Raw genomic sequence first — 22,001 nt, forward strand, 5'->3', positions numbered from 1 at the left:
CACAATATTATCAGAACTAAAGGCTAACAGATGAGAAGAAATGAATTCAAGGGAAAGCCAAGAAGCCTCATCAATTGCTGCACTGAAGTGTTTAAGCATTCTACTTATCAGGGATAAAAACCCCTTTCCCCAGAAATTTGCCTGCACTGCAAATATAAAATTAAAACATTTCCAAAATAAAGGGGGGTATTAAAGACCTTGTTTTAGTAAAAAAAATTATACATAAGGAATAACAGATAGGAATAACAGATAACTAGTGATTTCCTTGCAATAGGGAATACTTTGCCACACACAAACACCCACCCACTATAGTTTAAAGGAGCCAGGGTGAAAATGTTCACCACTTCAGATGAGAGCAAGAAGCATTTCCCTTCCCCCAAATAGACTTTCTGATGATACAACATAGCTAAGGCACTGCCTCCTTTCCTCACTCCAAATTGGCTTTGACACAACTTATTTATTTAAAATATTTATGCCCTACATCTCCATATAAATATTTGTGAGCCAACAACAACAATAAACAATAACCAGGAAAATAATAATGGGAAAAAGCAGCAGATACAGAGAAAAACACAATAAATACATTTAAAACAAGAACAGCTATTAAAAAGACTCATGGAATAAAAGCAAGACAATCCGAAAACCAATTAATAGAATTTCACAAGTGAGAAAGATTGACAAATGCTGAAAGTGGGAGGGGGGGAAGAGTTTCACTTGTTGTCTAAACACTTGTGAATGTCAGTATCTGCAGAGATGGAGTTCCAGAGCTTTGGTGCCGCTACAGAAAAACCAAGGCACTTTTGCTCATCCACAAGGCCTGTTAAAGTGTGAGGTCATGCAGAGAAGATCAGCAGGTGGGTTTGTACAAGATGAAGTGCTCCCTTCAGCAATACAGCCACATGCAACTGGCTGTGCATCAATACACCACCACCATACTGCCTACGCAAGCCATGATTAGCTTAGAACATAAGTTCATTTTTTAAGAATGGCACCAAAGCTGCAGTTGGGGGGGGGGGTGGAATATATGAACAACATAGACAAAGGCAAGCAGTGTGCGAGTGTGAGTTCATGTGCACACGTGCAAGAGTTTTTCTCTCCAAAACTCACTTTTGCCCTAAAGGTTTTCATGGGTTAAATGTATAGGCCTATATGATATAATAGGCATTATGTATAAACAGCATAACAGTAATGTTTCCATAACTCATCCACTTTTCTAGAGAATACAACAAAATAGATCTAGTCTGCTTGCCTGCTCTGCCTTTTTAATTTCAATGGGTTCTGGTTGGTGGTGACCTTTTATATTTTTAGGTGCCTAGTTTTTGGACTTATTCTTGTTTTATTGTATTATTATGCCATTAAAGGTTTGCTTGATTGACCGATTTAACTCATCCACTTACCTCATTAGCTCTTTTAATTATTTTGTCATCTATGTCTGTGATCCCCATCACCATTACTACTTCCTTTCCAAATATCTTGGTTATTATCCTTCTAATAATATCAAACTTAACATAAGAGCTGGAAGAAAAGGGCATGTATGTTACAGGAAACATAAAAATAATCATGGCACATTAAAGGGTTACAGACATACAATTATTAGTCTCTTTGGATGGTGGGAATAATAACCTGCATGCAGTAATAAATCCCAAAAATCTTGCAGCAATGTTAAGATTTGATTTACTGCAAGTTCTGTGGACTAGAGACCACTCCAGCAAACACACGTATTAACGTAAATTGGTACATAGTTTTATATTTTTCTGCACACACACATGTATGGAGCGTGTGAACAGTGTCATAATGAATCACTAAGGAAGAAAATATTCTACATTTTGGTATCACAGCCACAAACTGAAGTTCAGGCAAACAAAATTGTATATGGCAAATCTTTAGCAACAAGTGTTATGCTTCAGATATTTTTACTCAGACAATCCATAAAGATGATTCTCAATAAATGGTGTGAACTTCATATTCTACAATTCGCTTTAAAATTTACAATGTTATGTATGACAAAAAAGCAAAAACATGACTCCGCCATGGCAGCCACAGCATGGAGTTATGCTGAACAGTGTCTTGATGCTTCCCTCCCCCCACACACAATGCTGTTCCAACCTTTCTCCTTTCCCCCATCACATCTGCATAAAAGCATAAGACAGTGACTATATCAGTCTCCCCTACCTACACCTTAGAACAGACACACACACGCTTTGCTAAATTGAAAAGAGCAAAATGCCAAGGTTACAGTGGGGGAAAATGGTATACAGCAGCAAGCTCCTTTACACTGTTTTGAAAGATTTGGTTAGCTCCGTCTCCCCTCCTGCAGTTTGTCCTTCGAACCAGAACAAAGCACAATGCTTCCTCAACCATTTCCCTCCATTCCATACAGGAAAACATCCCAGCCAACAGCTCAGTCCTATCAACCAGTAGCTTGAGGACTGCAAGACACCCAGCACTGCTCCCTGCCAAGAACTGTACCTAAGTTCTTTGGCCACAGACATCTCTGATGAATGGAGGAGTGCTAAGATACACTCATGTGCTTACAGAGGGGTCACCGTGCCTTGGCACAATTAAAGGAAGGAGCTTTTACATCTGACTCAATAAGGCATTCTTTGAACAATGCCCTCAATTACACAGCCTGGCTAAGCAATCAGATTCAGTTCAAGAGGGCAGGGGGTTCAACCTTCTCTGTTGATGCCACAAAGAACATGAGATGCCACAAAGAAAATGATGAAATTTTTAAAAAATGCAAATAAGAAATTGCACAAGGTGGAGAGGGAACATGCAATCCACGGTCTGATCTTTACTCATCACAGCAAAAGGGAAGAGAAGTAATATCAGTAAACAGTCTGTTGCTATGTTTTATAGCTTTTCTGATTTCCTCTTTGCAAAGTACCGTAATTCAGCAGGCCAGATCACAGAGCAACAATAGCAAGTGCTGTGCTAACCTGAACTTTGTCTCTTTCTTTACACCTCCCAACTGGAAACAGTCAGTGAAATGAAAGTTGGCCTTTCTGTGTTCCCCTTTTATGATGTTAGAGTAAAATATGGGATTTCACCCTTTTCCCAAACCCAAGTTGCCCTGTCCAAATGGTTGTTAGTATACACGAGTCCCATGATTCTGCTTTCTAGGGTTTGGAAAGGACTGCTAGGGGAATGGAACATGGCCAAGGTCATCACCTTCTGCTGACGATACTTAGGATTCAATCTACAGGTTCCTTGTGTGTACCAGAATTCCTTTTGGGCCTTCCTTGCTACTGCCAGCTCTGTCTGCCTGGGTTTCATCAGCAGCAAGTACATAAATGTCCATAAGAGCTTCTAAAAGTTGTGTATCTATAAGAACTGCAGTAGAGCATCAAACACACTAGAGTGTCAGGTTTAGATGTGTGAGAAATTCAGCATCTTAGCTATCCATTTTAATGTGCTGTCTTGAGCAAGTTGCCTTAGTTCAGTATTACCTCCCTCCTTCACATTATTGTTTTATTTACTTAAACATTATTTTTTAATCCCCAGCTAAACAGCCTAAGACAGCTTTTGTAAAAAATTTTTTAAAAAACAATGAAAATTAACACCATTAAACCAACAGCAGGCATAAAAATCTAACTGCAACAGCAACAAATAGTTAATTTAAAAGAGCAAAAGCATTAAATAAGTAAACAGCAACAAGGTCAAAGTAGTAGGCTACTGAACAGAACATAAGTACAGTGGTATATAATATATAAAAGCCAGGATGAGCAAGAAAGGTCATAAGGTGCACCCAAAACTGAACAGGCTCAGCCCCAGTCATACAGCTGCAGAGTGTGCATTCTGCAACCAAGTACAACAGCAAAGGTCCCATCTCTCGTGACCTTATTTCAAACAGGTGGAACACAAAGAAAAGGACAAATGTTCTGCTCCCACCTGTTCAAAGAAAGAGTAAGATACATCCATAACGTAAAAAAAAAATGTGCCACAAAGACCCTTGCGGGTTAGAAAATATAACGTGCTTTGTTCATCCCTCAGCATCAGAGACAGCTGCACTAGGAAGAGACACGGGACATTTCATGATAAATGACAGTCTTAAGTGAGAGCTAAGAACATTTTTGCTTTGAAAGCAGAAAGACTGTTCTTGACTCCTTGATTGAGGACAATGTGACCAATTATATTCTCGCTCTCAGGGAGGTACTTTCTCCCAGTTTCCCACCTTCTCTGCATCTCACTTGGGTGCCTCTAACTAGATTTACAGCTCATCCTGCAGGCATCGTACAGACTACACTTTGCTTACAGTCACTCTACGTGCTTGACAAAGCATATTTTGAATATCATTAATCACTGCTAATATGCACATAATCTGAGGCTGGCTTGCGGAAAGCACTCTTCAGGATATGTAAACAAAATCAAACTCACCAAGCATGCCCAAGGTGTGCATGATCATACACTGTTGGGCCACAGCTGTACCTGTGAACAAGATTGAGATCTATTGAGAAAGTCACAGAGATGCTTTGCTTTCAATGACAAGAAATGATGTACAGTTTTAAAAGGCTCATCAACTGCTGTGTCAGCCGGATGAGTAGAATGAAATGGATGTTGATGTTGTGACTTGCTAAAGCGAAGACAAAGTAAGGGGGGGAGGGGACTAAGCCACACTAATTTTGGCATACCTTTCAAACCTTACAAAGTTGCTGGTTCAGACCTCAAAATGGGAGATTAGCACCAATTAGGAGACACAGGGCAAGAACCAGGACCTATGCAGAACACTAAGGCTTCAGAGACTTTTTCAGGCCAAGCAAGGATTCTTCAAATCAGGCTTTTTTATATACAAGCAGCAACAAAGTTCTGGAGTAGACCTTCAACCCAGAGTCTGTCCTTGCCTGGCCATCAGAACTGAACTCCCTGAGACTACTCCTGGATCAGAGCTCACTCCTTAACACATTTTTCAAATTCATCCTCTGTGTCATTTGCCACTTACTCAGCCCTGAAGTCTGCTGTGACCCTGATCTGCTTACAATTTACTACAAAAGGTCTGCCAGGAAAATGTTATGTGAGGTCACCCCATGGGTCAGTAACCACTCGGTGCTTGCACCTTTACCTTTTTACCTTCTCCTCTGGAAGAGGCGATTATTCTGCAGAATCCTTCTAATTGCCTGCTGCTTCTTTCCTACTCTGCAAGTTTAGCAATAAGGCTGCGACACTATGCTTTGCAACTTCAGGGCTAAATAATGTGGCAGTTTGTCTGGTGCTCTGAAAGCGAGTCAAGAACTGCCTGACAGGTTAAGGAGCAAGCCCTAGAACCAGACAGCCTCATCTACAGCACAATCCCAAGCACAGTGACATATGTCTAAAACTCTGGAGGGTGTAACTCTGCTAGGGTTGCCAGAATCCAGACTGGAGATTTGGAGGATGAAGCCAGCACAGAACAGGCACCTAAGTCAGGTATAATGGCATACAGTCCACCCTCCAAATCATCCATTTTCTCTATGGGAAATTATCTCTGTAGTCAGAAAATGAGCTGTAATTCCAGGGAAACCCCAGATGTGTGTGCACATGAAAATGTATACCAAATAAAACTTCCTTGCGTTCTGCTGCTCCAAACCAACACACCTACCTACCTAAATCTATCTCTACGCTCTGTTTAGGACTGCACTATCAGACTTACTTCCAAGGTAAAGCCTTTCATGTTCCGGTTTTTAAACAAATGCGGACTTTTATAAAAGGCTGCCACATCCCCCGACGTTTTTTATGAACAGTGTGGCAAGCAGAAAATCCCAAGTGATTTTTCCCACCTCCACCAATTATCCTTTCTCCACACCAGGCGAAGTGATGCGCCTAGTTGGCTGCCTGCAGTGTTAATAAAAGCAGCGAATTCAGAAGCCAGCTGTGGCGATGCCAACCCGACCCCCAAGACCACCCTTTCCGAAAGCGTCTACCAAGTCACCACATCCGCGTTGCCCACTATGAGCGGCGCTTTGCTTCTGTTCAGGCTGTTGTAGGTCTGGATGCCGGTGTCATGGCCCGTGGGCTTGATCCACTTCGCCCCCTCCTCTGAGCGCCACCTCCTCGGGGGAGCCTCGTCGCCGGGCACCCGCCGGCCTCCAGCAGCCGCGGCACAGCTCGGCCTTCTGCAGCGCTTCAGCCACCACCGCAAAGCGGCGTGTCTCGCACAGCCGCCCCAGGGAAGCCATGGGGCGCCCAACATGCCGCGCTTGCAGAAATGGCTACTCCAGCATCAGCTGCTCAACAACGCACCAGACGCGTGGCGGGCGTGCAAGGAAGCGCAGAGCCGCACACCGGCCTCCTCCTTCTCCTCCTCTCCCCCAGGAGGGAGGCGCTGTGTGAGAGGCGTAGCTGCCGGCAGGAAGGAGGGAGCTCCAGACAACCCTCTCCGGCTGTAGCGCACAACTGTCGCCGCCTGTGCGCCCTACTGCGGAGAGCTGTAGCTACAGCCAGAAACCAGCAGGAAAAGGAGGAGCTTTCGGAGCTCCTTGACTGAGTGGGTAGGAAAAAGCGGAGGAGGATGGAGGGGTGATTCCCGCCGTCATAAACGGCTTCGGGTACCGCGGCGTTTTGCAGTTTTCTGTTTCTTCCTCGGATTCCCGATGGTGGTGTAGGTTTTCACTGTCTTTCCATAATAAATTTAGTTCAGCGGCTGGAACTTATATAGATTGGGTAGGGAAGAAGCATGCAAGGGAGTTTACTTCCTGGTAAACTGTTCAAAAAATCAAGTTTTTTCCCCCCCGCTAACTCCAAAGAGTATTCTGGTTTAACTCGTGAAACAGTGATGTTGCATATTTAAGCATTGTAACAGCTTTTTAATGTTCTATTTGTTCATGACAATCACTCTAAGCAGTTGTGCTGGAACGTTCGTTATTGTTTTAATATAGCTTTTAAATATATTATAAGCTTTTCAGCAGAATGCTATAGAAATGCCAGACCCTTCAAGCGTTATGAGAATGATACCTTTTAGTGGATTAACATATAAAATATGTTTTTATCATCAGAAATTGTACCAGAAAAGGGCATTGCATCATCATCTGTATTTTGTACCACAAAATATCAGAATGTTTAAAAAGTTATTTAATATATATGGATATAAATATATAGTTTCAGCTTGAATCCTAGAACACAATCCTACCTCACTTCACACCTGACCTAAGACATCAATCTGCTTTTTATCCTCCAATGTTTTTTGACATTAACTAACAAACACAGACCCAAATTTGTGGTTCTTTTAATCTGCTAAAAACATTCCCATGATTCTACATACCAACTCACTGCCCACTTATATTAAGAACTGCTGCTTTCCATTCCAATTTTGACTGATGAAGTCTGCTTAGAGCATAGAAGAGCTTACATTCTGAATAAAACTTAGTTGGTCTTAAAGGTACTCGTCTACTGCTTTGTTACAATCCCACAACAATTACTAAAAGAACAAAAGTGCTTGGTAGTTTAAAATATTGAAAAATGGTTGGAAATCTTTTTGTTTTGGCTGTAAGCTTTGCTAATACTATTCTTGATAGCAGTTTTTTTGGCTGGCATATGAGAATTCTCATATTTATTTCATTTATGCCCACTTTTCTCCCCAATGGGGGCCCACAGTGATTGCCAACATTCTCCCCTTCTTCATTTTTATCCTCATTAGAGTCCCACGGCGGAAACCCAGGGAGATTCCATGGCACAGTGGAGCTTCGAGCCTGGGTCTCCCAGATGCAAATCCAGCACTAATCTGTACAACATGCTGCAAATGAAATGCCCTTGAAAGATACCTTTGAGTGTCACCCTGTCCCCAAAAGCTGTCAAAATCTATATCGCTCCCCAAAGCATTGTCATTGTTAGAAATACCATGCTCCAGCCAACATTAAGCATGTTGGGCCCTGATGAATTTGGTGGTACAACAAAATCATATGTGCATTTTAAACCACTTCAATTATTGTTCCAGGATATCTCTTTCCTTTTGTTTGTGTGCATCACCACATTTCATAAATTATATCTTTTACCATGGTAAATATTTTGTACTAGGTGGAGACAGGCTGCAGCGAGAAGACATAAAAACTTCCTCATCTTCCTATCACAGATGCAGAGTCCATATTGCCTTGCAGTAAACTTGAATAATCCCAGTGTGATCCTGGTAATTTAGCCTACCTGACTGCCATTTCTCTTGCCATGCACCCTCTTTCTCCTGGGGAAAATGGGGGGAAACCATCTAACAAAAATGTTGCTATATGCTACTTTCTGGGGGGGAGGAATCCTTCCACCCTTTGAAGTAGCTATCAGAATGCTATGTGTAATCCTAAACAGTTCTACCAATTTAAGCCCTTTGACTTCAATGGATTTAGAAGAGTGTAATCTGTTTAGAACTGCACCATAAATGTGACAGTCACGTGCTCCACGTTTCTGTAAAGGTTGAAGTTTAAATGTGAAAAAGCCGTTCCCAAATATGTTCTTAAGGGAAAAGGCTTCATGGGGGGGGGGGGGGGGTAAAAGTGTGTTTCAGTTGAGAACATGGCAACAGTCCATCTAGTCCAGCATCACACTTCATCCAAGCAGCACCCCTAGAATTCCTTGGTGGCTTCCCATTGTAAAACTAACCAGGGCCAGCCGATTATGCTTGTTTAATCTACTTTCAAAGCCAAGTAAAATAGCTGTCATTGCTATATTATTTAGTTCTGAAGTCCACTACTCTTCATATAAGGTAGAACTTTTTTCATTTTTATTGACTCTATTGCCTGTCAGTTTTACTGGGTGGCCTGGGATTAGGGATCTACTCTCTGTCCCATGCAGTATTTTATAAACCTCTATCATATCCCCCCTTAGTCATCCCTTTTCTAAATTGAAGTCTTTCCTCAAAGGAAAGCTACCTTAGCCCCTTAATTACTTTGTCTGTTTCTGTACTCTTTCCACCTCTGCAGTATCTTTTTTGATGTATGGTAACCAGAACTGTGCACAATCATAATGCATTTACTCATAGGCAATCTTGGCCGCCTTCTATTACATTGTCATCAGTGGTCGATTCCTAGATCAATTTGGATAACGCCTGTTCTTATTAAACACCAATTACCAACTGAATGGGTGGTCCCTTATTTGCTGGCAGATATTAATCCTGAAACCACCTATTTTGTTACAAAATTTTTAACGATAATCTTTTCTGTAATACAACAGAAATCTGGATTGATCTGATGGTAATGGAATCTGGCATATATGTGGTTAACATGACAATTTTAGGTTTACTTAACTGTACAAAGGGTTTTATTAGAAATTCCTGTTTTAACATTTTATTCACTTTTAGATTTGAATATTTTGACTAACATTTGAATTCTGTGAATATAGTTAGTTATGTTGTATATCAGTACATGTTTTGACAAGTGTTACATCCTGATTGAGCTTAACACCTTTGGTCATAGAAACTAATAAATGAAATGGAATGGGAATGGATCCAAAAGATACCTAGATAAAGTGTATGGACTGTGGTCTGTTGTACTATGTATAGCTCATGCTGCCTGTTGCTGTAAATAGGATCTTATTATGTAATTTTTGCATCATTTAACACTTATGTTAATACTTATGCTCTGCTTCCCTTCTGGTTACATCTTGATTTCTATTGCATTGGCTATTGAATGTTTCCTCAGTAATGCAAAGTTCGCTGTGTGCCAGCATCTTAAAATAACATTATTAAACATTGGTCAAATTTATTTTTCTGTCTGTTGTGCTAATGGTGTCCAACTAGGACCTGGAAGACCCTGTTCAAATTCCCACTTTACTATCGAAGCCTACCTTGATAACCTTGTGCCACTCACATGCAGTCAGCCTCACCTAACCTTGCAGGATTGTTGTGAGGGTAAACTTGAAGAAAAGAACATAAGAGAAGCCATGTTGGATCAAGCCAATAGCCCATCCAGTCCAACACTCTGTGTCACACAGTGTCCAAAAAAGCCAGGTGCCATCAGGAGGTCCAACAGTGGGGCCAGGACACTAGAAGCCCTCCCACTGTTCCCCCCACCACCACCAAGAATACAGAGCATCACTGTCCCAGAGAGTTTCAACAATACACTGTGGCTAACAGCCACTGATGGACCTCTGCTTCATATGTTTATCCAATCCCCTCTTGAAGCAGCCTATGCTTGTAGCTGCCACCACCTCCTGTGGCAGTGAATTCCATGTGCTAATCACCCTTTGGGTGAAGAAGTATTTCCTTTTATCCGTTCTAACCTGACTGCTCAGCAATTTCATTGAGTGCCACGAGTTCTTGTATTGTGAGAAAGGGAGAATTATGTAAGGCACTTTGAATCCCACTTGGGAAGAAAGGAGGAATATAAATGAAGGAAATAAATAAACTGAATTAGACAAAGGATGTATCAGAGAAATGTTTAAGAGTGAAGATGCTTTTACACTTTCAGTTGCAGTCAAATAAATGAGGTTGGATCAAAGCACTACCAACAGCACTAACATCATGGGCATGGTGGCCAAAAAAAAAAAAGTCAGACCAAGTTAGGATTAGCCTCCCTGCCCCAGCTAATACTGTGCCCACACTGTACCTTGCCTTGCAGCAGATTTTTTTTTTTGCCTCCATGCCACAGTTGGCTCCACTTGGATTCCTGAAGACTGCAATCACCAAACATCTTTTAGCGGACCCTGTTCCACTTTCTGCCAGGCAGAATTACTTCACACAATTTGGGAAGAAGGAATGCATGAAATGCCCACTAACTGATTGAAAGGTGCTTGCTAACAGCAAAGCAAGCACAAAAAAAATGGGGGAGATGTATTTCCTATTTTCTATACATTTTTGTCGGCGGTGGTTGGTTGACTGGTTTAGAATGCTTCTGAATGTAATAGCTATTGTTGCTTGGTGCAGAAAATGCAGATGGGAGAAGAGAATCAACCCTTACTTATTGGTAACCATGGAAAGATAACAAAGCACCGGGTCTTTTGAAGAAGCTCCTCCTCTCTCTGCCATCACCGTGATTCACTGTTTGATCGTAGAAGAAACAGCAGAGCTGCGAATCTCTACCTCCTGAGAAACATTCCCCCCCCCCCAAAAAAAAAATCAGGGCTGCTCCAGTGTTCTTTCCTTGGGAGAAGAGAAGATAGAAGAAAGGAAGCTACTTGGGGGGGGGGGGATTTCTTTCCTGATTGCATTATAATTGGGCTGCCTTGGGGGGGGGGGGGGAAGAGGAGAGTTTGATTGTGGATGCTGCTTCCTTTAACAGGTCTGTCTGGGAGATCTTGGCTTTTACATAAGCCTTCCTCCCCTTTCATGAGGATTTCTGTTTCCAGAAGCTGAGATATTAGATCAGATAAGTAAATCTGTGTAGTGGGGCAGCAATGCATGTATGTCTCCCTCTTGCATCTTCAGTAAAGATTTTTCATTGTGTCTCACTCTTTGGTGATGGAAGGGAAGCTGCCTGTTGTTGTTTTCAATTCCTCTGCTCCCAAATATACCAGCGAGGATTTTTCAGTTGTGACCAATGCTTGCTGAATGTTTTATCTCTGCAATGGGCATTTACCGCCATCTCTGCCACATAGGCTAACTACAGTTAAGCACAGAGCCATTTACCACCAAGTCTTTTTAAACTTTAAAAATATGGGGATACATGGCCCTCATTCTGTGCACCTTGCAGAATTCTGTGAGCAAAAAGGAGGGAGTTTTGTGTTTGCTTTCGTTGCATCTGTCGTTCATTTATCCCAGGCTACAGAATGCCTTACTTTCTGAACAACCCAGTAAGTCAATATGGGAGATCTGTTCCAAAACATGCAACTGATTTAAGCACCGTTGAAAATAATCCCTATAACCTACGCCTGTTGCTTTTTCCCTTGGAAAATTCTTTTGGATATATTCAAGAGACTAGCGAGAGACTTCAGAAGTGACATTTGCTTCACTGTACTACCGGTATCAACTACATCGCTCCAGGCCATTCGGTTCTATGGCTGCAAAAATCCTTCAGTAGAAGAACTCTCCTGCTGCCTCTTCATGAACTAAAGACCGCAATTCTGGTCTTACCTCGATGCGCTCATTTTCGCCCCCGTCTACTTTCCTCCACCCCAAGGTTATCACAAGGCTACTTTTAAACCAGCACGGCTATTGCAGGGATCATTACCCCGGCGACAATTTTAAGATATTGGGAAAGTGCATTTGAATACATCCGAATGAATTAAGCAACAGCTATCATTCAGGACATTTCTTTGGCCCGAGTAGTAGTCTTGCTCCTTAAATACACACGCTTTCTTCCTTTTGTTTTCTGCAGCTGAATGTGCTTTGATTTTCAGATCAGGCAACCTTAAAAGTCCTGGGACTACCCTCATCTAAGACTGCAATGGCGACAGCCCAGGCGCATGCGGCATTGCAAAAGAAAAAAAGGGGGCTGTAGGGAAATGTAGTTCATTTGGTCACCTCCCGCCCTCCATTTTCTCCTCGCCTACGGCTCAGATTTGCGCATGTACTCGTCTTTTCCTCGTCGCTTCTCTCTTCCGGCCTTATAATTTCAGCCTGCCATTGGATAGCAGAGCGGAGGGGTGGAGTAAGAACTGAAGTTTGATTGGGCGACGGCGCTGTCTTTACAGGATTACAATTATTGATGCAGTTGCTCTGCTCCGGTGGTTAGTTTCAGAGAGGGAAGGAGAAATTCTCTTCGTTTAAATCAAAAGTGGTTCTCTAAAGTGGAGGCACTCAGTGCGCAGAGAGGTGGTGGGGTGCATGACTTAGTGTGCGCAGACGGCGAGGTTCTCCCCCCCCCCTTTGTATCTTTTGTCTTTTCATTTGTCAAAAATGAAGACTCAGGCTAAAACGGTAGGAGAGAGGAGACCTTGGCCATCTACCGCAGGGGTGGAAGTCAACTCCTCAAAGTTTGTGTCGCTCTTGCTAACCAAGTGCAACAGCACCAACGTAACTCTTGTTCGGCGTCTCTGAAGCTACCGGTCGCTAGACCGACCGAGTCATACACAGGCCGGATCAAACAGTCTAGCGAAAACACCGTGCCCGCAAACTTCACAGTCTTTTGCTGCTTTGGATCACACACATGCACGCCTCTTTGACTTAGGGGTCTTGTAACACTGCCCCAACTTTCCGCTTCATATCCTAAATCAACGGAGGGCACATCGTTCACCTCTTTGTGCATTAAAGCAACCCACACGCACCAGAATTGTTTTGCTGTGTACACAAGACTCCCCCACACACACACACACACACGCCGTGCCCTTTCGGCAGCAAAAAAGACCTATAAAGCTCTCCCCTTTTGCAATCTCACTTCCTCCTCAGAGAGTGGGGAAGAAAGAGGGGGGTGGAAAGAATGACTATATAGATAGAAGCACATTAAGCGTCTCGGCTGGGAAGGAGGGGGGGGGAGTTGGTGGTGGCAATGGGAGTGGTGCGCAGGCGCATTAGGCGGCGGGGCTGAATGTTTCCCAAGTGTTTGAAACTGGTATTTGGGTTTTCCACGTTGGATCAAGTGCGGCGTACAGGGAGGGAAGGCTGCATTAATATCACCGGCGGAACAGGAGCAGCTGCGTACGCGGAGAGACGCTTCCCTTCCTTTTCGGCCAGGCAATTCGCGACCGGGTTTTTGCTTTTATAAAAACCAACAAATTATTCGCTTGTCTTTGGGCGATCGGGGATTTTAAAGAGCTTCCTCCCCCCTCCCTCTTTTCTCCCTCCTTTCCCCTGTACACACACACACACACGCGCACAAATCCCTCTGATTGTTCCTACCACCTCCTCGGTGAGTTACCGACAACGACAGCCATTCAATCAGCTGCTGGCTGAAGGGACTCGCGGACGGTGTGTGAACGCCTGCCTGCCTTGCCTTTCTGATCTCCGAAGAAAAGACTCCAAGGTGGCTTTCCCCCTTTTTCGCCGTGGTCTTTTCGGTTGGATCCAAGGCACAAGAGAGGGAAGAAAAGAAGAGGCGGCTTGAGGATTGAGCCTCTGCCATTTGAAGCTGCTGTGCTTGAAAGGGAAACTCTCGCCCGTTCGGGGGTGAGAGGAGGAGAAGGAGATAGACAGCACACACATATATTTTCGGCCGGATGAAAATGTTGAATCCTGCAAACGGAGAGCAGCTTCATCTAGCGAACTATGTGGAGGATTACCTGGACTCCATCGAATCCCTGCCCTTCGATCTACAGAGAAATGTCTCCCTGATGAGGGAAATCGACGCCAAATATCAAGGTAAACTGCTTGCTCCTTTATGTGGGGAAGAGTATGTTCGAGGCTACCTAGCCCTTTTATTTCTCCTGCAGAGATGATCTCTTGTGGGGTTCCTGCTCCCCCCCCCCCACTCTTTCCCCGCGCTTCATCCCAAAGCGGATGGCAGCTTTAAACAAAAATAATAGTGTATTTGTTGTTAGAACGCATACGAAGAGATTCGATAAGCGAAGGGAAATGTGGGGGGCTGTTGCTTGCTTTGCAGCCGGTAGCTTTTCCTCCCTTTCCTTGGGGCGGAACAAAAGGTCTTCTTTGGGGGGTTTAGGCAGCGGGACTGACCTACAGTGTGTGTTTTTTTTAAGCAACAAAAGGTTTTTAAAACGCTGGGCACAGAAAAAGCGGCGGTAGCAGCAGCAGGGTAAGAGGAGGGGCAGGGAATCAGGACGCATGGGGCAGCGAGGCGGCTGTTTCTTTTCTGTGTATGTGTGTGTATGGCTGGAGAGAAAGAGAGAATGTTTGCTGGCCACTGTGGGAAAGTGCTGGGGTGAACAGCAGAGAGAAAGAAGAAGAAGGGGAGGCGAGGTGGAGAAAGAGAGAGCGATTACAGCACAACATTGAGGAATTTCTAGTATTCGCAATGGCTGTAGTAGGAGAGGGTGCTAGTAAGAGAGAGAGAGAGAGAGGGAGGGTGGAATTAGACTGAGAGTGGAAAAGGGGGGTGGGCAGGGCTTGTTGCCTTCGTTTCCCTCTCCTTATTTTTTTTTTTCAATGGGGTTTGCTTTTGAAAGCAAGTCTCCCTCCCGTCAAGTCTCTTAGTCGAGGGGGGGAAATGCAAAAAAAAGGGGGGCGGTGGGAGGTAGATTATATAAATACTGTGTGGGCTGGGGATGTGCAGCTTGCTGAGTGAGCCCCCCTTTCCTCTCCCTCCCCGCAGAAACTCATACAGTATTTTTGCAGCTCTTGGAGAGAGACCGTGTGCCCCCCCCCCCGCTCACTCTGCAGTTGGAGGAAATGGTGGTTTTAGTTAGTGTGTGTGCGGGGGGGGGGAGGCGGAGAGGAAAGGCTCTTTGTCATCTGTGCGAGGTAGATGGGGGGAAAGAGTGCTACGGCCGGCGGTAGAGGTGACACTGGAGCGCCCGTTACGCATTTAACTCTCCTTTCCCTCGCTGGCGTGTGCTTGTGTGGTGAAAACCTGGCCGATTACTGCTGCGTTTATGGGGTGGGGAAGAGCAGTAAGTCCCCCTTTGAGAGCTTTCTCTGGTGGCGGTATGAGTTTTTCGCCTCTCGTGAGGGACAGGAGGCGGACACGGTGGGGCTCAACTTAAAGGGGTGTTATGTTCAGGGACCGGAGCAAGGAACTGGAAAGGAGTACTGTTAAAGGACAGGGCGGGCATTTCTACCCGCTCTAAACACTCTCGACTGCGCTAAAGGGAGGCGCCACAACCTCTCAGCGCTAGAAAGAGTGAAGAGCGCCGTCACAGCGGCTTTTATAGGATACCGTTATTACCCTATTGTGTTCGCTCCGCCTCCCTCTGCCATGATTGGCTGAAGCATCCCTCAGGGACCACCCTTGGCCCCGCCCTGTTGCTCTCTGGTTAGTCCCCCTCCCAATTCTCGACAGAGGCCCGCCTTCCACTGACGTTGACGAAACCGGACGGTAAGGGGAGGGTGGAGGAACCGTGAGGGTTTCTTGTAATAGTTCGAACTGCCCCGGCTGCTCCTCAGAGGCTGATTGGCTCCCATAGTTGCAGGAAGCGTAAGATGCCTCTCTGTGACTGACGCATTGATGTGAAAGACGGGCTGGTCCTCGCTCCTCCTTCGAAGCCTAAGCGGAACAATCGCTTTCGAAATAGGCGGAGACTACTTTGGGGCTTTCCCTTCTGATTGGTGTAGGAGCTCTTGAGGCCGTAGGTGGGGCTCCTAGCATGGTTCTTTAACCTGAGTGGTCACTTTCTTCCGAGGCGGGCTCTAGAGCGATGGAGGATCGATCACGATTGGGTGGCTGAAGGGATTCGGGTTCTCGCCGTGTGTCGACCTGCAGATGGACGGAGGAGGAAAAAACCCGCTCACTGTAACAGCGCCACTAAGAACAATGGGGTCTGAAATCGCATTCTCCGGGGGAGGGGAGAGGGAGATGGCCTCGTTCCCGGAAAAGAGGTGGGGCCACTAGGAGAGGTGATTCGTATGGGGAGGCGGGAATTGAGGGAAATGACAAGCCGCTCTTCCAATGCCTGAATAGGCACGAGCCCGCTAAGAGTAGAGGGGCGGGGCATGGAAAGATTTTGTTTCCCTTTCCCGCTTAGGAGCGCGCGCGGTATTCTAGCCCCGCCCCTTAGTGTTGCTATGAGGGGGGCCCTCCCCCATTTCGGGGTGCCTTCATTTCAACGGTGCGCCTGACAGTTGGGGGGGGGGAGCCTATCAGAGTCTCTTAGCGAGCGGTCTTCGGGGGGCGGGATTTTCCCCTCAGCAATCTGTTTTCTTTTTAAAAGTTTTCTTCATGGAACCACGAAACTAGCGCGTTAAAAAAAAGTCCAGAACACTCATTCCCGCTTTAAGAATATTCATTCCAATGTCAAAAACCTTTATTGGCATAACAAGAATATTCGTACATTACAGGCTGAGCAAACCCAGGTTTTAAATGATTTCATTTTGGATCTCTGAAGATTATACCTGTAGCTGTTACCCTAAATTTGTTTTGTTTCACTCACATTACTTTTTTGGGTGTAAGCCAAATTCAGACAAGCACAGCTAAAATGTGCAGAAACAGCCTCTAATAAATCTTGTTGAGATATTTGGGGGGAGGGTGTGAATCAGTTAATGTTAGTGTACAGCTTTAATCACTTCCGCGAGAAGTTGATGCCACTCCAGTTATAATTTAAGTGAAGCTTAGTGCAAAATCAAACAAATCTTATGTGGAGATATACTGGTGTTTTAGAAACATTAAATTATTCATTTCAATGCAAGGTCATATATTTCCATGCATCTCCAAAGTATCTGTGTTTGGAATAACAGTATTAGTTATACTGTAGAAAGTTTGGGGAGTTGTTATCACTTTCCCTCCTCCCTCCCCACCCCCAACCAGTACTCTAATAAAGCTGAAGAAACTTTGCTGGCAAATTATGTCGTCTTATCCTTTCTTCACAGATATTTTAAAGGAACTGGATGATTATTATGAAAAATTCAAGCGAGAGACTGATGCAGTACAGAAGAGGAGGTTGTTGCACTGCATACAGAGAGCGTTGATCCGGAGCCAGGAACTAGGAGATGAAAAGATCCAGATCGTCAGTCAGATGGTAGAACTTGTTGAGAATAGAACTAGGCAAGTTGACAGTCATGTAGAACTGTTTGAAACCTGCCAAGAGATCAATGACACAACTGGGAACAGTGGCAAAACAAACCAAGACAAGTCAAAGAATGAGACAATCACTCAGGCAGAGAAGCCCAACAACAAGCGGTCTAGACGGCAAAGAAATAATGAAAATCGAGAGAATGCTTCTAATAACCATGATCACGATGATATCACTTCAGGAACCCCAAAAGAGAAGAAGGCAAAAACTTCCAAGAAAAAGAAGAGATCCAAGGCCAAAGCAGAGAGAGAGGCGTCCCCCGCAGATCTCCCTATTGACCCCAATGAGCCAACATACTGTTTGTGTAATCAGGTCTCCTATGGAGAAATGATTGGCTGTGATAATGAGGAATGCCCAATTGAATGGTTTCACTTCTCATGTGTGGGACTCAATCATAAACCCAAGGGCAAATGGTACTGCCCCAAATGTAGAGGAGAAAATGAGAAAACAATGGACAAGGCACTAGAAAAGTCTAAAAAAGAAAGGGCCTACAATAGGTAGTTTCTAAATCCAAGGAGGATAAAGCTATGGAAGCATATATTTATTCTCTGTGTTATCTTTTGTTGAGGTGCAAGGACTGTAAAATGTATATTTTTAAAGGAGGTTATAAATCAAACCATTCTTGTTAACAGGGATGGCAGTATAAGAAATGTTTTGGGGGGTTTCCCCTTTGATATAGCTGTTAACACAAAAATAGTCTGTGAGCCAAAACATATAATAAAGTAATGAGTTAACATTGTAATGCCCAGGCTCATTTTATGGGGAAAAAAATACAGTTTCACAAGTTGGTAAGACTGCCCATTAAAATGTAGATAGTAAACACGTATTGGATAGCATTCCATTTTTCCTCAGAGATGAATGCTATTTGTCTTTTCAGAAAACTGTTCAACATTCAGTTTGCAGACTTATTCTAAATGCACTGGCTACAATTAAGCACAGAGTGAAACATTCTTAATCTCACTGGATTTTGGTGGGATTAAGCACAGACACATTTTAACTCTTGAGTTGGATTGTGACCATTGACTTGGAAGTAAGTTCCTGTTGTTTCAGTCACAGTTGTTTCCCAGAATTAGGACTACAGCCTTGCACCCCATTTTTTTCAATATGTTACTGGGATCTCAAGCCCATTAGTTTTAATGAGTCTTGTTTCTAAGGGATGTGTTTGAGACCAGGGTGCTAAATTTGTTTGGTCATGATCAATGCATTAGCAAAAAGAAAGTTGCAGTATAACACCTGTTCAACCTGCCAGTCTAGCAGCTCAATATCAAATGTTTAACCACAGTTACAAGTTTATTTTTTAAAATGCAAATGGTTAAATTTTACACAGCATATTTTATATACTGGCCAAGTACCATGAAGGCCTTTTTAAAAATGGTTTAGTATATTTTGTATTTAACCAGGAAGAGGTTTAGTAATGAACCTTATCATAAATCAACCTTTATACTGTCCTCAGATAATAGCGTAGCAGTCTTTACTTTGTATAAGTTGTAAAAAATGTACATTTTCAAGTAGAGTTGCACTTAACTTGTATTATAATTGGAAATGCATCCACATGCCATGGTGTAGCCAATATGCATTTCTTTCTGTATGTATGAAAACTGTACAGCTGTGATATTAAGGAATAAATTAAAGAAGTTGGATAACTTTTTCACATGTTGGTTACACTGAACACATGTGGATATTTGTTCACCTTAGTGAGTCTTCCTGTGACTCCCTACAATTTCTGTCTTCAGAGGTGTTTCTTACACACATAGTAATGCACATCCCTACACCTGCTGCTGCTGCTGCTTTTCCTCCTTTCAAAGCACTCTACTGCCATTCCTTCTCTATCCCTTCCAGGCTCAGTACTATTGAAGAATATACTGTTGTTTTTTTTCTTTTCTATACTAGTATTTTATTTATTTCCCCCTTTGTCCTTAACAGGGACTCAAAGCTGCTTACATTGTTCTTTCCACCATTTTATCTTCACAACAACTCTGTGAGGTAGGTTAGGCGGAGAGTTTGTGACCAGCCCACGGTCACCCAGCAAACTTTCATGGCACAAGTGGATTTGAACAGAGGTCTTCCAGATCCCCGTCTACGACTTTTAACCACAACACCACCCCATAATTACCAAAAGAAGTGCATTGTTGCTGTCTTGATATCCAAACTGTCTCATAGCCATGAAGTTGCAATATTAAGTGGGGAACAGCAATTGTGCCATATTCCTGGCCAGGATTTCTTTTAATTCTGTTTCTGTTCAAAAACAACAGCAATTCAGCCACCTCTTTCTTTATTTACACCTTGCCTTTCTCACTGATGTTGTTTTCTTCCACAACAGCCCTGTGAGGTTAGTTTATGACTGGCCCAAGGCCACCTGGGAAGCTTCCATAGCAAAGTGGGAATTCAAAACTGGGTCTCATAGAGCCTAAACTGATATTACCCAAGCCATACTGTCTCTAATATGAGCTAGTTGCTAATAAATGTCCAGAATAGAAAGGGAAACATGGAATAAGAAACTGGTGTAACATCCCCTTCTCTTTGCTATCTGTTAATTTAATAGTGCTCAGAGTGGTATGTGTGAACATTATCATAGATACACTGGAGAGTTAAATTTTTCCTCAAATGAAAGATCATTCTCTGTGCAAGCATTGAGAATGCACCTACCTCCTGCATGGTCTTTAGTAGCTGCAGCAAAGACTGAAGCTACACCAGGCCCGGTGAGAGCTGTAGCAAAGCTTTGGAGCTGTGGTAGGCCCAACTACAGTGGAGCCATGGCAGACTTGATGGTAGCTGTGGTAGAACTGCAGCAGAGACCAGGAGTCCCAAAATGCCCAGCAAGAAAGGGGGGGGGGTGATTCTCACAGTCCCACACTTGTATATTCTAATAGTGCAATGTGGCCCCATCTGAGGATACTTAAATCCTGAGACTGGAGCCACGAACAGACAAGACAGATCTTTCAACAAACCCGAAAAATTTCTCAGGTTTGCAGAAAAATCTGAAATCTTAATAAAAAAACATAGGGGAGTTCAAAAACCCAAAATTATAGTACTTGTACTTTTAATAAACAGGCACCCTCAGTGGGTAGGCAACCACAACAGTTTGGACAGCATTCTGGGCTTAGTTTCTGTTAGTGAAGGATGGGGCAAGGCCCTTTCCAGGGATGTTTTGGCCTTTGAGCGAATACTCACTGGAGTCAGGCCCAGGGCCGGTGTGTGGGAGTAGGCAAAGTAGGCAGTTGCCTAGGGTGCCTCCTTCCAAACACATTACTCTGGCTCCTGACCACTGTCGCCTTGTCTTCTCCCATCACCAAGCTGCCCTCAACAAAGCCACGTCACCCCCATCTCCGTGATGTGCAACTTGTTCTCCCACCTCATCCTATCCCACCACCTTCTTTCCTGTTGTGGCCAGCAAGCACTTATTCTCATAATTTTCAAATAATATATCACATTTTTTTAAAAAAAAATTAAAAATCAGTAAATTAAAAATGCGAAGTTTCAAGTTTGGGGCTCTTCATTTTCCCTATTTTTAAAAATAATTTGTTGTTCAGTCTCACAGTCGAGTCCGACTCTGCGACCCCATGGACAAAGTCACGCCAGGCCCTCCTGTCTTCCACCATCCTCTGAAGTCTGCTCAAATTCGTGTTTGTTACATCAGTAATGCTGTCCAGCCATCTCATCTTTTGCCGTCCCTTTCTTTTGCCTTCTGTCTTTCCCAGCATCAGGATCTTCTCCAGTGAGTGCTCCCTTCTCATTTGGTGGCCAAAGTATTGGAACTTCAGCTTCAGCATCTGACCTTCCAGGGAACAGTCTGGGTTGATTTCCCTTAGGACTGACTGATTTGATCTTGCAGTCCAAGAGACTCTCAAGATTCTTCTCTAGAACCTAGCTCAAAAGCATCTACTCTTCTGCGCTCAGCCTTCCTTATGGTCCAGCTCTCACAGCCATACATTACTACTGGGAATACCATCACTTTGACTATACAGACTTTTGTTGGCAGGCTGATGTCTCTACTTTTTATTATACTGCCCAGGTTCGCCATAGCTGTCCTCCCAAGGAGCAAATGTCTTTTAATTTCATGGCTATAGTCACCATCTGCAGTGATCTTGGATCCCAGAAATGTGAAGTCTGTCACGACTTCCATGTCTTCCCCTTCTATTTGCCAAGGTGTGATGGGGCCAGATGCCATGATCTTTGTTTTTTTGATGTTGAGTTTCAAGCCTACTTTTGTGCTCTCCTCTTTCACCCTTAACAAGAGATTCTTTAGGTCCTCCTCACTTTCTGCCATTAGAGTAGTGTCATCTGCATATCTGAGGTTGTTGATGTTTTTCCCGGCAATCTTAATTCCGGCTTGTGCTTCATCCAGGCCAGCATTCCGCATGATGTACTCTGCATGTAAATTAAATAAGCAGGGTGACAATATACATTCTTGTTGAACTCCTTTTCCTATTCTGAACTAATCAGTTGTTCCATATCCCATTCTGACCGTTGCTTCTTGACCCTTATACAGGTTTCTCAGAAGACATGTGAGGTGGTCTGGTACTTCCATCTCTTTAAGGACTTGCCACAGTTTG

At 43.8% G+C, this 22,001-nt stretch overlaps 2 protein-coding genes across 3 annotated transcripts in view; one reads left to right on the forward strand and one right to left on the reverse strand.

The window, feature by feature from the left end:
- CARS2 (cysteinyl-tRNA synthetase 2, mitochondrial) overlaps positions 1-6,304 on the reverse strand; it is a 32,988-nt gene extending 26,684 nt beyond the window's left edge. The window contains exons 1-3 of one of the 2 annotated variants that reach the window (XM_060233699.1): positions 5,898-6,304; positions 4,378-4,428; positions 1,398-1,515 (exon numbers count right to left, since the gene is read on the reverse strand). In XM_060233699.1, coding sequence (XP_060089682.1) covers positions 1,398-1,515; positions 4,378-4,428; positions 5,898-6,166 — 438 coding nt within the window. In that variant the 5' untranslated portion in view covers positions 6,167-6,304. The remainder of the gene's footprint in view (positions 1-1,397; positions 1,516-4,377; positions 4,429-5,897) is intronic. The other variant, XM_060233700.1, reaches the window with a different exon arrangement.
- A 6,981-nt stretch (positions 6,305-13,285) lies between these two features.
- ING1 (inhibitor of growth family member 1) lies at positions 13,286-19,091 on the forward strand. The gene is made up of 2 exons (XM_060233701.1): positions 13,286-14,125; positions 17,246-19,091. The coding sequence occupies exons 1-2, from the start codon at positions 13,984-13,986 to the stop codon at positions 17,947-17,949; spliced, it is 846 nt and encodes a 281-aa protein (XP_060089684.1). The 5' UTR covers positions 13,286-13,983; the 3' UTR covers positions 17,950-19,091.
- Positions 19,092-22,001: the final 2,910 nt, after the last annotated feature.

This window comes from Heteronotia binoei, chromosome 3, assembly GCF_032191835.1.
Source record: "Heteronotia binoei isolate CCM8104 ecotype False Entrance Well chromosome 3, APGP_CSIRO_Hbin_v1, whole genome shotgun sequence".
Classification (NCBI taxonomy): Eukaryota; Metazoa; Chordata; class Lepidosauria; order Squamata; family Gekkonidae; genus Heteronotia; species Heteronotia binoei.

Bases quoted from the DNA above. Each gene is read 5' to 3' on its own strand.
- ING1 (XM_060233701.1), top strand. From the start codon at position 13,984: ATGAAAATGTTGAATCCTGCAAACGGAGAGCAGCTTCATCTAGCGAAC. The intron at 14,126-17,245 runs GTAAACTGCTTG...CTTTCTTCACAG, and splicing joins AATCGACGCCAAATATCAAG to ATATTTTAAAGGAACTGGAT.